The following is a 12,563-nucleotide window of genomic DNA, read 5'->3' as shown; positions in this document are numbered from 1 at the left end:
CAAACCTGCAGAATCCAGGTGGGAGCGCGCACTTGAAAGCGCAGTTTACTACATGTTAACGGTCTCGCGAGGGCTGTTGGGGCCGTCCTTTCTCTCCCAGTCTGGGGTGTGCCGTTGCCCCACAGCAGCGCCCGCGTTTCCAGCCTTCTCACGGGGGCTCTTGCTCAGGGGGGCTGTTTGCCCCTTGAAGTGTCCCGGGGACATGGGTAACGTGCACCCGGAGGGCCGGGATTCCGGTCGACTACGTTATTGTCTCAGCCGGGGGTTCCCACAGGAAGGCGGGGTGTGAGGCGGCACCTCAGCCAGATGCGGGCAGGGCCGCTCTTCGCCCCAGGTGCTGGTTGCAGGGGCAGGGCGGGGCAGGGACCGGCGCTCCCGAGGTCCCGCTCCCTCGAGGCGGCTGGGCGAGCGCTCAGCGGGGCCGCCGCAGGGGCCCGCACACACGGCAACGAAGCCGGCGCGGCTGGAAGCCTTGGCCGCGGCCCTTCGGCGACCTGTGGCGGGGCAGGGCGCAGGAGCGCCGCAGGGGCGCCCGGCAGAGCCAGCGGGAGAAGCGCGCGAGCGGGCGGAGGCTCTCCCGGGCGGCGCCTCTAGCCGTCGGGCCCCGGGGCGCCGCGCAGGGGTTGTTTCGTTTGCTCAAAGGAAACGCGCCGGTCGGAAGGAACAACCAGGGGCCTGGGGGGAACGAGGGCCGCGGGTAGCCCCGGCCCCGGCGCCAACGGCCCCGCCGTCACGCCGTGGCCACGTCCTGGCGGCGGCGCACTCGCCCGCGGAAGCAGCGCAGCGTCGCCCTCCGCGACAACGGCGGCATGTCAGGACGTCACGGGCGCCGGCGCGGCGAGAACGTCACTCTCCGCGACGGCGACTTGTGACGTTGGGCGCGGGGCGGGGCGGCGCGGCGCGGGGCGGGGCGGGGCGGGGCGGGGGGGCGGGGCGGGGCGGGGCGGGGCGGGCTGGTGCGAGGCGGCCGCGCGGGCCCGCCCTGCGCGTGTCGACGAGTCAGGGCGCCGGCGCTCGCGTCATCCCTTCCGGCCGCCCCGGCCGCCATCTTGTTGTCGCGGAAGCCCCGCGGCCGGTGGGAGGCCGGAGCGGAGGCGCGCGCGGCCCGCCATGCCGTCGTCGCCGCTGCGGGTGGCGGTGGTGTGCTCGAGCAACCAGAACCGGAGCATGGAGGCGCACAACATCCTCAGGTAGTGCCGGCAACGCCGCCCCGTGCGCCCTGTAGGCGGGCGGACGGCCGTCCCGGCCCACCCTCCACGCCCACTCCCCGGCGCTGCCCTGAGACGCCGCGGTCGCGCTTCCGGCCGGGCTCGCGGGCCGGGGCGTCGCTCCCCGCGGAGGCGCAGCGCTCCCCCGGCGACGCCCCCTTCGCGCGGAGGTGCGGCCCGGGTCAGAACGCCCCCGGGGACCCCGCGGCTGCGCCGGTCGCGCCCCCTCGGCGCGGGGCCCGGGCCTGGGGACGCGGCCGCGGGACGGTGAGTGGCCGGACCGGCGCCCGCCCCGGGCGCGTGTGCGGAGCAGCCGGGAAGCACGAGCCCCGCAGGCGGCCGGCCGCGCGCCTCCCCCGAGTGGGAGCGGGGCTCGGTGCTGTCGGCGCGACGCGGGGCTGTGCGTGGCCGAGCGTTTCGGCTGGAGAGCGTCTCCGTGCGCCCCAGAGCGCGCGCTTCACGCCCGTGCTCGCGTGGCTTTGGGAGCAGAGCGGGGGGAGAAGTTTCCTCCTCACTGGACAGGGACGCAGCGGGCGCCTCCCTTGGCCGCGCCTGGGGGCGGGCGCTGACCCCCTTTCAGCGAAACTGGAAGGGCCACTTGCTAGTCCTGAGTTAATTTTTGTTTTTAAAAGGTTTATTTATGCACACGAGAGCTGGGGTGCAGGCCAGAGGTGCGGGGGGGAGCAGAACAGGCGGGTCCACTGAGATCCCCTGCTGAGGGGGCAGCGGGACGCAGGGCAGGTCGGCCGCGCCCCGTGGGTCACTCCCGGGCCGGGGTCGAACTCGGGCGGCGGGGGTGATGGCTCCGAGACTCAACCGCTGGGCCAGCAGGGGGCTGGTGTAGAAATAGAGACGTTTTATGTATTTACTCATTTTGTCAGATTGTCTTTTGCGAACGTGCCAGTTGTACAGATTTTCCATTTTCTCACAGTCTGCTCGTTGTTTTTGTTCACGTTGCTAGAGCAAAAAGTTAGCTTTCCTTTTCTCCGGCTGCTAAGTTGCTATGAGGTCGAACAGGTTTTAGTGTATTGAAAATTATGGGCCTCGCTGGTGGCGCAGCGGTTGAGCGCTGGGTTGCGAAGCTGCCCGCGGCTTCTGCAGCGCCGGTTCCATCCCCGGCCGCCGGCGGAGGGTCCCACAGGGCGCGCAGACCCCTCCTGCCGCCCGCTGCTCCCCTCGGCAGTGTCCCTCGGTCCTTCTGCCTGCTCTGCTCCCCGCTCTGGCTCTGGTGACTCCTCTCACCCTCCCGCGCTTCTGACTGTGCCCGGTGCTTGCATAAGTACATAAATAAATCTTTAAAAAGAAAAGGAAAATTAAGTGGTTTGTTTTTTTTTTTGTTTTTTTTTTCAAATTATTTTCAGGTTTGAAAGCCCCTGTGGGAAGTTGATTTGATGGTTCTTAGGAAGTAGGGTTAGTTTGGAGACTCTAAAAAGCTTAGAAAATGCTGTGGAAAGTGGGGGGCTGTGGAGGAAAAGTCATGGCCACTTGAGACCGTCCCTGGGATGACCAGGGGCCGGGAGGGGCGCATCTGTTGTGTGCCGGCCGGCCGGGTGGCATCGAGACCCAAGACCCTGTGTTATGTGTCGCCCTGTTGAAAACTGCTTCACACTCCCCTCTTGTGAGGCCGCCACGAGTTGTAAGAAATGGCACTTTCTGGAGCTAGTCGCAGTGTCCCCTGGGGTGATGGTTTGACCCTGGAGACCAAATCCTTACATCGCTGCCCTGGGTCGGGGTGTCGGGCACTCTGGGCACTCGGAGGTTGGGCTTTCCCTTTGGGGACTGTCCTTTGACCGGGGGCCGTCAGATGGCTGAGCCGAGCGCTGCCTCTTAGCAGCCGCCGCGGCCTTGGCAGTGTGGTGGGAGGGTGCGTGGAGCGGCGGCTACTCGGGCCGGGCTTAGGCTAGAATCGGTCTCCTGGGTCCTCGCTAAGAACGTCCTCTTGGGCCCTCTGCGCCCCCCTCCTGGCCACTCCTCCGGGAATCAGCGAGAGCCCCGCGGGGGAGGGCCCTGGTCGGTCAAGGCAGGGTGGGGACGGGAAGGGGCAGGGTGGGCCTGCGCGTCCTGCTCCAGGCGAGGCTCTGGGTCCCCCCGCCAGGGCATGAGTCTGGGCCGGCCCCTCCCGGACAGCTCACAGCTCAGGCCGCGACAGCGGTCCAAGGTCACGCAGGTCTTGGCATTTGAACCCAGGCGGCGGTGGCGCCCCCACATTTCAAGAAGCTTCTTGCTCTTACCAGCAAGGGGTGCTCATGGTGCCCGGTCTCGGCGCCTGCTGGATGAACCTGGTCTCGGGCTTCGGGGCTTCTGGGTCGGCTCTTGACCTCGAGGCCGACCGGGGGTAAGATGAGGCGTTCGCGCCGGGTGAGGCCTGCTGGCTGGCGCGCCGTGAGCCTTGGAGGGGCCGGGCGGGCTGCCCGGTGCCTGCGGCCACGCCGGTGCTCTGGGTTCACTCTCGGCATAGCCTCCCTGTGGACAGCGAAGGCCCGGCCCGGTGCGGCCCCTGCTCACGTCCATCTTCGTGGCTTCCTGAGGCTGCCCCGGCTGAGAAGACCGTTGGGGCCCCGTGCCCGGGGTGGACGCAGCGTGCTGGCCGGGGGAGCGTCCTTGGCGGTCAGTCCCGGGGTGGAGCGGGGCGGGGGGCGCCTCGGCTGCTCGTGGACCCTGGGTTGGAGAAACAGCGTCTCGTTTGTCTTCAGACACCCTCGCCTTACGTGTTTGTTCGCATTTTCGAAGGATGCCTTTGTGGGGCTGCCTCATCGCATTTTAGAAGCTGAGGGGGGTGAAGAGCCCCCCGGCTCCCCAGGGGAGGTTCCTCCAGCTGCACCCCACGCAGGCCTGGGACAGCAGCTCCTCAGAGGCCCTGCTGACCCCCAACAGGCGGGGTCGGCCGCTCGCCCGGCAACCTCAGGACCTCTGTGGGGCTGCGCAGCTCCGCGGCCTGTGCTCCGGCTGCAGGGTCCGGCCCCAGGCCTGCCATGGGGGCTCTTTGAGGGCTCATGGCGCCCAGGGCGCACCCTCTCCCGCAGGCGCGTGCACCCCCCACGCCGGCCCAGCTGGGCACGCGGGAAGGATGGCCGGACGCTCGGGCTCCCGGGACGCAGGTGGGTGGTGGTGGGGTGTTGCCCCCGGTATCCAGGAGACGCCTGGTGCCCTGCGCTGCTCTGTGAGTCGCTCCTGCCCTGGGGGCGCAGGGCTGGGCCTCCCGGGCAGGCTCCCCTCTGGCTCCCCTCTGGCGGCCGGTGGTCTGGGCCACCTTCCCCCACACCCGGGGCGCCCCTGCGCGCTGGCCCAATCTGGGGGGAATGGGTTCCGATCTGGGCTTTGGGGGGACAGGTGCGGTCCCTCCACGCTGCTTCCCCAAGCCTTTCCCAGGGGCTCAGTGGGCCCCACGCTGCCCGCCCCTCCCGCCTTGGGGCCCAGGGGTCCTCGTGACCTGGGGGCTCAGGGTGGCCACGGCTCGCGGGGCTCCTTCAGAGTCGCCGGGCCCCGAAGCAGGCGCTGTCCGCGAGGGGTTGCCCTGGTGGGCCCGGCCAGACGGAGCCTCAGCTTCGCCTGCAGCGCGAGCGCGGGCCCTGGCTCCAGGCTCGGCTTCTCTGCGCCGCGCTCAGCGCTGGGCGGTTCTGAGTAAGACGCTTAAGGCTCAAGACTCGGCCTCTGCCGTCCGGTCTCCGGGCGTCGTGTCCCGCCCTCCCTCCCGCCCCCCGCGGCCTTTGTTTCCGGAGCCTGGCACCCTAACCGCCGCCGCGGCCCTTTCTCTCGTGTCTTTCAGCAAACGGGGGTTCAGCGTCCGCTCCTTCGGGACAGGGACCCACGTGAAGCTCCCGGGCCCCGCCCCCGACAAGCCGAACGTCTACGACTTCAAGACCACCTACGACCAGATGTACAACGACCTCCTCAGGAAGGACAAAGAACTGTATCCCCTCGGGCCGTGCCCCGGCGTGGCCCTGCCCGGCGGGCGAGGCCTGGTGCGCGCCTGAGCCCATGCGCGGGGCTCCTCGGGGCTCCGGGGCTCCGGGCAGGTCAGTCCACAGCCCGGGCCGGGGCGACGCCCCGGCTGAGTGTGGGGAGGCCTGCGTGAGGGCCGGGCCCGGCGGCCCTGGCCTTCCTGCCAAAGCCCCTTCCCTGCCGGTGGCTTGACCGGCCTCCTGGGCGCTGCGGCAGAGCGGTCGGGGCTGCAGGCGGGCATGGGCGCCTTTGCTCAGGTTGGGCTCACCCGGGGGCGCGGCCCGGTCTGACCAGCCCTTGGTCTCCCCTCCTTGAAGTCCCCTGGGCTGCCCCTTTATGGCGAGACTTGTTTTCAAACCAGACCCGCCCACGTTCAAGCCGCGGGTGTGGACGCCACGTGCCGCTGTGGTTTTGGTTTTTGTTTTTGTTTTTTTCAAAGATTTATTTAGTGACGCACACAAGACCAGGGACGGGGGGGGGGGGGGGGGGCGGCGGGAGAGGACTCCTCGGAGACAAGAGTGGGGAGCAGAACAGGCGGATCCACTGAAGCACACTGCCGAGGGGACATCGGGGGACAGGCGGGGTCTGCAGCACCCTGCGGGTCCGCTCCCTGGCCGGGAATCAAACTCAGGGCACGGTAGTGACAGCCTGAGACTGACCCCCAAGTCTCCGGGGAGCCCCAATATCTCCAGGGTGGTGTTTTTTAATTTATGCAAGAACTGTGGTACGGGCCAGAGGCTGCGGACAGCTTCACAGCGCGGCGCTGAACCCGCTGTGCCACCGGGGAGACCTCTCCTGGGTTTTTTTTTTTTTTTTTTTTTTTTTTTTTTAAGACTGCTTTTTTTTCCTATTTTTTTTTTTAAGATTTATTTATTTATACAAGCACTGGGCGCAGTCAGAAGCGCGGGAGGGTGAGAGGATCCCCCAGAGCCAGAGCGGGGAGCAGAGCAGGCAGGAGGACCGAAGGACACTGCTGAGGGGAGCAGCGGGCGGCAGGAGAGGTCTGCGCGCCATGCGGGACCCTCCTCCGGTGGCCGGGGAGCAGCCGGGGATCGAACCGGCACTGCAGACGCTGCGGGCAGCTTCGCAACCCAGCGCTCAACCGCTGCGCCCCCGGGGAGGCCCTCATGTGGTTTTTAATGCACGATGGGCATCTTCCCGGCCTCTGTAGGTCAGTGGGGCTAGACCCTGGCAGCCTGGACCCTCCTCGGCCTGCTCAGTGGCCTGCGGTGGTCTTTGTGGGGCACAGGCAGGTGCCCCCCCCATCTGCGTGGGAAACAGCGATTCCGGGAGCCATTGGCCAAGCTCGACCTTTCCGGGCCCCTCCGCTCTGGAGTAGCCACGTCTTCGAGGCACCGGCTCTGTCCCATGGGCTGAGACCCACTGCGGCCGGGGTGCCCTCTATCCCTGGGCTGGCACTGCCATGCCGGGGAGTCCCTGCTTGGTGTGCGTGGCACTGGGCCTGCCTGGGCCTCCAGAGGAGAGACCGCACCCAGCATTCCACATCTCCGCTGCGCCGGGTCTGAAGACAGGCGGCCTGGGAGCGCCCACCTGGGAAACGTGCACCCCGGTGTCTCCTGGGGTGTGTGTGTGGGGGGGGGGCTCTGTGCCCAGGGACAACTGTCACACACAGTCCCCGCAGTGCCCTCCCCCGCGTCCCCTTACCAGGCTTGGGAGGGACTCTCCCGGGTCCTTTGCGCCCCCGGCTGGGCCCTGGAGGGGCCGGTCAGCCCAACCCGGGTTGGGAACAGGCAGGTAGGGCTGCTGGCCGGGGTCTCAGCTGGTGCCAGGGCCGGCTGTGTCGAGCCCCTTTGGTCCTGGGACATGTGCCCATGCCCTGGAGACGCCCTTCCGAGACAGCGGGACTGCCGACGCCTGTGGGGGGTGGGGGGCATGACGGTGGGCCATGCTGCTGGGTGGCCCCTAGGGTTGCCGGGCTGGCCTCATGCTCCGGGCCTGGCTCTGCAGTGGCTCCCGTGTTGGCTTTGCCTGCCAGAGCAGAGGCCTCCTGTGGGGCCCGGGGCTGCCCTGGGGCACCGCCTCCCCTCAGGGTAACACCATGTCGGCTCCTCTCACGGTCCTCTTCCCTTTCGGGAGGAAAAGCTGCTGATGGCAGAAGCCTGGACTCACCAGGCCTCCATGGACGGGAGACGGCAGCTCTGTCGGGATGTGCCCCTGGCCCTTCCGTGGACAGTAGGTCCAGGGGGTGGCCATGCTCCTGTGCCCCACCCCGCCTGCAGCCTGCTGCACCTGTCCTCCAGCTTCCCACCTGGCAGCTCCGCAGAGGCGGGGCTCACTGCAGCCTCTGGCTCCTGCCGCATTCCCAGCTCCAGCTGCATTGCGCGAGGACCCGGCCGCCCTGTCCTTCCTGCCTTCTCCATGGGTAGCGCGGGCCTCGGCCCTGGGCAGTGCAGACGCCTGTGTGCCAGGCCCTCCCATCCTCAACCTGGAGCTCCTTTGGCGAGGAGATGAGTCATTTTTTTCTGGCACACCTGAGAGGGAGTAGTCTTGTCACTCAGCCGGTACCCACCGCAAGCTGTCTGGTCCTGGCATTGCTCGTGGCGCCGGCTGCAGCCTCTGCCAGCCTGGGGTGCACCAGTCCCGGCTGCCTGGGTGTCCGGCGTGATCGCCAATGAGCCCTGACCTGCATCCAGTGCTCCTCAGCTGCCCTCGGCTTCTCGGCCTGCGGTTGGCTTGGTGTGTCCACTGCTCCCTTGGCAGAGACCCCGCCCTGGGCGTGCCCTGGAAGCCGGGAGCTGGAGGCCCACAGGCTGCCCTGCCCCTTGGTAGCTGTGTCATGGTTTTTTTTTTTTTTTTAAGATTTATTTATTTATTTATTTAAAGATTTATTTATGTATTTATACATGCACTGGGCACAGTCAGAAGCGCAGGAGGGCGAGAGAATCCACCAGAGCGGGGAGCAGAGCAGGCAGAAGGACCGAAGCACACTGCTGAGGGGAGCAGCGGGCGGCAGGAGAGGTCTGCGCGCCCTGTGGGACCCTCCTCTGGTGGCCGGGGAGCAGCCGGGGATCGAACCAGCGCCGTAGAGGCCGCGGGCAGCTTCGCAACCCAGCGCTCAACCGCTGCGCCCCCGGGGAGGCCTCCAAGATTTATACAAGAGCTGGGGTACAGGCAGAGGAGCGGGAGGGTGAGAGGATTCACCAGAGACAGTGGGGAGCAGAACAGGCAGAAGGGCCAAGTATACTGCTGAGGGGAGCAGCCAGGAGACAGAGGTCGTCTGTGCCATGTGGGAATCTCCCTGTCTGCCTGGGGATCAAACCCGCGCCGCAGAGACTGTGGACAGCGCTGCACTCAACCCGCTGCGCCACTGAGGAGGCCCTGGTTTTTTGGGTTTTTTTAAAGGATTTATTTGTTTATGCATACAAGAACTGGGGTGCAGGCTTGAGGTGTGGGGGATGAGAAGATTGACCAGGGACGGTGGGGAGCAGCGCAGGCAGATCCACTGAAATCCACTGCTGAGGGGAGCCGCGGGAGACCGGAGAGGTCTGCGGCGCCCTGTGCCAGGGATGGAGTCTGTGCTGCGGTGGCTGGCGGCAGCTGCACGGTGCTGAGCTTAACCCCTGCGCCACCGGCGAGCCCCAGCCCTGGGTTTTTGAGACGCTGGGGTGCCCCCTGCAGGGCCCAGCTCCAGGCCCCCCTCGGCTCCACCCGCTTGGCAGGTGGGCGCTTTTCTGGAGACGACCTGTGCTGACCTGGGAGCCACCCCGAGTGGGCACCACCATCGGCGCCGCCCTGGTCCCACCTGACGCATCCCGCCTCCGGGCAGCTCAGGCGTGGGAAGGCCAGGCTCCAGCTGCCCCTGCCCGGGCCCGTCCACACGATGCTCTGCGTGCACCGAGCCGGCGCTGACCCCAGGGGTGTCCGAGGTTGAGTCAGCACGGGAGGAGCAAGGCCCTGGGGGCGGCCTGGCTCTTCGGGGCTCCCCACAGCTCTGATGACTGCGGGGCTGGTGTGTAGTCTGCAGCGCCTTCGCTCGGGGCCCCCCAGGAGTGCTGGGGTCAAGCTGCTGGCAAATGTGAGCACCGTGTCTGGGTGCCTGTGCCCAGCAGTGGCCCCTGGCTTTCCAGGGTCCTGCCCTTGTGTGGACGCCTCTGGAAGTTGGCCTGGCCCTGTGCCCAGCGGCGCCCTAGTGCCCCACCAGGGCTGCGGGGGGGCCCTTCCTCCCCCCTCAATCTGCCTCTGCTCTGGACTTGGGGGCCCGGTCTGCAGTGGCCCCCAGCTTCGGGGGCGGGGGGTTCTGCACTGGGTGGCCCTGCGGGCACCTGCCGTGGGGTTGGCATCCCCAGCGCCGGGGTTGACGTTCAGGTGTCCGGGTAAAGCCGCCAGGTTAAGTGGCGGGTGTCGGCGGGGCGCGCCCCGGCCCAGGCTGCAGCCGGCCCCCCTCATGGGCACCTTCCTCGGGGCTCCGCGGTTGGGGCTTGGCCCGTCCCGTGTGTCGGGCGCGGCGGGGCTTCGCGGCCAACAGCTAGAGCGCTGCTCCCGCGGGAGCCCGGCGGGGCGTCCGCCTGAAGCGGGACAAGACCCGGGACGTTTCCCGATTCAGTTTTCTGGTTTCTCCTGGGCTTGTTTCTTCAACGCTTCCGAGCGCCTTCAACGTGAATAAGACCCGGTGCCGGGCCGCCCGCTGCGCAGAGCCCCGGGCTCCATCTGGGGTGACACACCTTGGGGGGGGCTGCGGTGTTCGGCTGGGCCCCCTTACAGGCCTGCGAGGGGCCCAGGGAGGGTCTTGCCAAGGCGCCGCCTCGGGCCGCTGCCCTGTCCAGCCAGGCACGGCTTCCCAGCTCCAGGGTGCAGGCGGGAGCCCTGCTCACCGCTGCCCTTCGGAGACCGGGGGCCCCACGGCAGGAGCCTGGCCTCTCCCTTAGTGGGTGTCGCCTGGCCCCTCCAGCGAGGGTCTGGGTGACCCCCTGGGCCTGACCTCATCCTGCCCTTGGCCTCTGGGGAGGCCCAGGACTCACCCATCTCACCTGCCCCCCAAGCTTCAGGCCTCACCAGGGGTGTCCTCCGTGGCTACCTTCCCGGCGCCCCTGCAGTCAGGCTGAGGGACGCCCCCGCCCCTGAGTCCCTCTCTGGATGGCCGGCTCCCACCTTCCCGGCCAGAGCTGCCGTGGGGCACCCTTGGGCTTGGAGCTGCGGTGGCCTGCGGTGGGTGTCGCTGGCTGGGTGTGCCTTTCCTCGGCAGCAGTCACCGCTCGCTGACTAGTCAGCCCGGATGAGGGCGCCTGAGGGCTTGTGCCCCCCCCCTTCCTCTGCTGGGCTTGTGTGGAGAGGAGCTGGGGGTGGGGGGTCGCTGAGCCAGCACCGCAGGGGTGTCACGCCGAAGCCTGAGGGAGACCCTGGGTGCGACCTCGGAGTCCCCCTTCCAGCCCCAGCCTTGCCTGGGGCCTGAGGGTGCGGCGCCCCCCGGAGCCCCGTCTGCTGCCTCAGCCCAGACCCCGCACACATGCGCCCGCTCGGCTGCGGGTTTCCCGGCCGCCGGGACGCGCCCCACGCGGGTGTTGGGTGTTGGGGGCGTGGGCAGGCGCGTCGGGTGTAGCCACTAGCCTCCTGGCCAGCCTTAACCCCGCGCAGCTACACGCAGAACGGCATCCTGCACATGCTGGACCGCAACAAGAGGATCAAGCCGCGGCCCGAGCGCTTCCAGAACTGCCGGGACCTCTTCGACCTGATCCTCACCTGCGAGGAGCGCGTGTACGACCAGGTGGTGGAAGGTGAGCGCCGCCGCCCACCCTGTGCCTGCCTCGCGGCTGCTGTCGGCCCGGGCCAGGGAGGCCCTCGGCGTGGGGCTGGCTGGGCCCCGTGTGGCTCGGGGTCCTGCGCCCACCGCGGGGCGGGCAGGCGGGCGACACGGCCCACACCCCCCTGGACAGGCCGCCCAGGCCCCGCCGGCCCGGTGTCCGGGCACAGCCGCTGCGTCTGGCGCTGCGCCCGGAGGGAGCCCTGGCTCAGGCTCTGCCCGCCGCCCGCAGACCTCAACTCGCGGGAGCAGGAGACCTGCCAGCCGGTGCACGTGATCAACGTGGACATCCAGGACAACCACGAGGAGGCCACGCTGGGCGCGTTCCTCATCTGTGAGCTGTGCCAGTGCGTGAGTACGGCAGGCCGGCCCGGGGCGCACCTCCTCACGCGGGGCCGTGGGCCCCTGCCCTTGGGGTACATCCTGCAGACGCCTGGGCCCCCTCCCCCTAGGGTCCCTGGGCCCTTGCCCAGCGGCCTCGGGACGCGGCGTGGCTGCAGAGGATCCTGCGCTTGCGCGGTGCTCCCACTCCACTCGGGTCGCCCCGGCGGTTGGAGGGCCACTGTTTTGGGGGCAGCTGGCCAGCAGTGCCCCTGGAGCCCCTGCCCCGACTGCAGTCGCTTGCGGGCCCCCCCCAGGGTGCTCCTGCAGCCGGGTGGTGGGCAGTGCCCCCCACAGCCGCGCTGGGTCCGCCTCCGGCGTGGTGACCCCCTGCCGGGCCCCTGGCCTGCGCCCCTGCCGGGCAGGGCGGCAGGGGCAGGGGCTGCTGCGGGGCCCGCGGGGGACCCGGCCGCGCGGCTCAGGCTCCGCCCCCGCAGATCCAGCACACGGAGGACATGGAGAACGAGATCGAGGAGCTGCTGCAGGAGTTCGAGGAGAAGAGCGGCCGCGCCTTCCTGCACACCGTGTGCTTCTACTAGGGGCGGGGCCTGCGCGCCGCCTGCTTCTGGGGGCCGGGGGCGTCTCCCTGGGGCGGAGCGCGCTGGGGCGCCCGACCCCTGGGGCGTCTGTACCCCGGGGACCTGCCGCTGTCCAATAAACTGCAGCTGTGACCGCTGGTCTGTGCTTTTCCTGCGTCGCCGCCTGGGCCCCTGCCCCGTCCTCGGCGGCCGCGGACCTGCCGCCCGGCCCGGCCCGGCCCGGCCCGGCCGGCGAGGAGCCGCCTCAGGGCCCTTCTGGGGGCGGGGCGGGCCCGCCTGGCCCCCGCCCCCGGGAGTGCGCGCCGCGCCCCGCTTTCCCGCCGCCCCTGGGCCGGGGCCCCCGGACCTGCGTGGGGTGGCCGCGGGGCGCTCGGCGGCGGCCGCCCGGGTCTGGCCGGCCCCAGGGCTGAGCCGAGCGGCCGCGGGGCCCTGCCTGGGCCCGCCCTCCGCCCCGGCGCCCCCGGCCGAGCAGCCCGTCCGGCCCGCGCGGCGGGGGAGGGGCCTCCGGGCGGGCGCGCGGGGCGCTGGCGGGCCGGGCGCGGGGCGCGGGGCGCGGGGCGCGGCCGGGCGGGGCGAGGCCGGAGCGCGCTCCCCGGGGAGGGGTCGGGGCGGGGGCGGGACTCGGGCGGCCGCGGCCCGCGGGGGTCTCCTCCCGGCGCCGGCGCGGGGCGGCCCGCGGGCGGCGCGGTCCCTCCCGGGAGGCGGCGGAGGGACGCGGGCGGGCGGGCGGGCGGG

At 69.8% G+C, this 12,563-nt stretch overlaps 1 protein-coding gene across 1 annotated transcript; it reads left to right on the top strand.

The window, feature by feature from the left end:
• The first annotated feature begins 1,069 nt into the window (after positions 1-1,069).
• Positions 1,070-11,941, top strand: SSU72 (SSU72 homolog, RNA polymerase II CTD phosphatase). Its single transcript, XM_037500118.2, has 5 exons — positions 1,070-1,190; positions 4,975-5,118; positions 10,743-10,882; positions 11,141-11,259; positions 11,727-11,941. Exons 1-5 carry the CDS (start codon positions 1,111-1,113, stop codon positions 11,826-11,828), a joined length of 585 nt encoding a protein of 194 aa, XP_037356015.1. The 5' UTR covers positions 1,070-1,110; the 3' UTR covers positions 11,829-11,941.
• The last annotated feature ends 622 nt before the right edge of the window (positions 11,942-12,563 follow it).

The sequence above is a fragment of the Talpa occidentalis genome, unplaced genomic scaffold, assembly GCF_014898055.3.
Source record: "Talpa occidentalis isolate TD23 unplaced genomic scaffold, MPIMG_talOcc4v2.1 talOcc4.9, whole genome shotgun sequence".
Lineage (NCBI taxonomy): Eukaryota > Metazoa > Chordata > Mammalia > Eulipotyphla > Talpidae > Talpa > Talpa occidentalis.
This window is presented reverse-complemented; position numbering and strand designations above follow the sequence as displayed.

What these genes read in the sequence shown, in the direction of transcription:
- SSU72 (XM_037500118.2), top strand. Translation starts at nt 1,111, where the DNA reads ATGCCGTCGTCGCCGCTGCGGGTGGCGGTGGTGTGCTCGAGCAACCAG. An exon ending in GAGGCGCACAACATCCTCAG is followed by an intron (nt 1,191 to 4,974) that starts GTAGTGCCGGCA and finishes CGTGTCTTTCAG; the next exon opens with CAAACGGGGGTTCAGCGTCC. An exon ending in CTCAGGAAGGACAAAGAACT is followed by an intron (nt 5,119 to 10,742) that starts GTATCCCCTCGG and finishes AACCCCGCGCAG; the next exon opens with CTACACGCAGAACGGCATCC.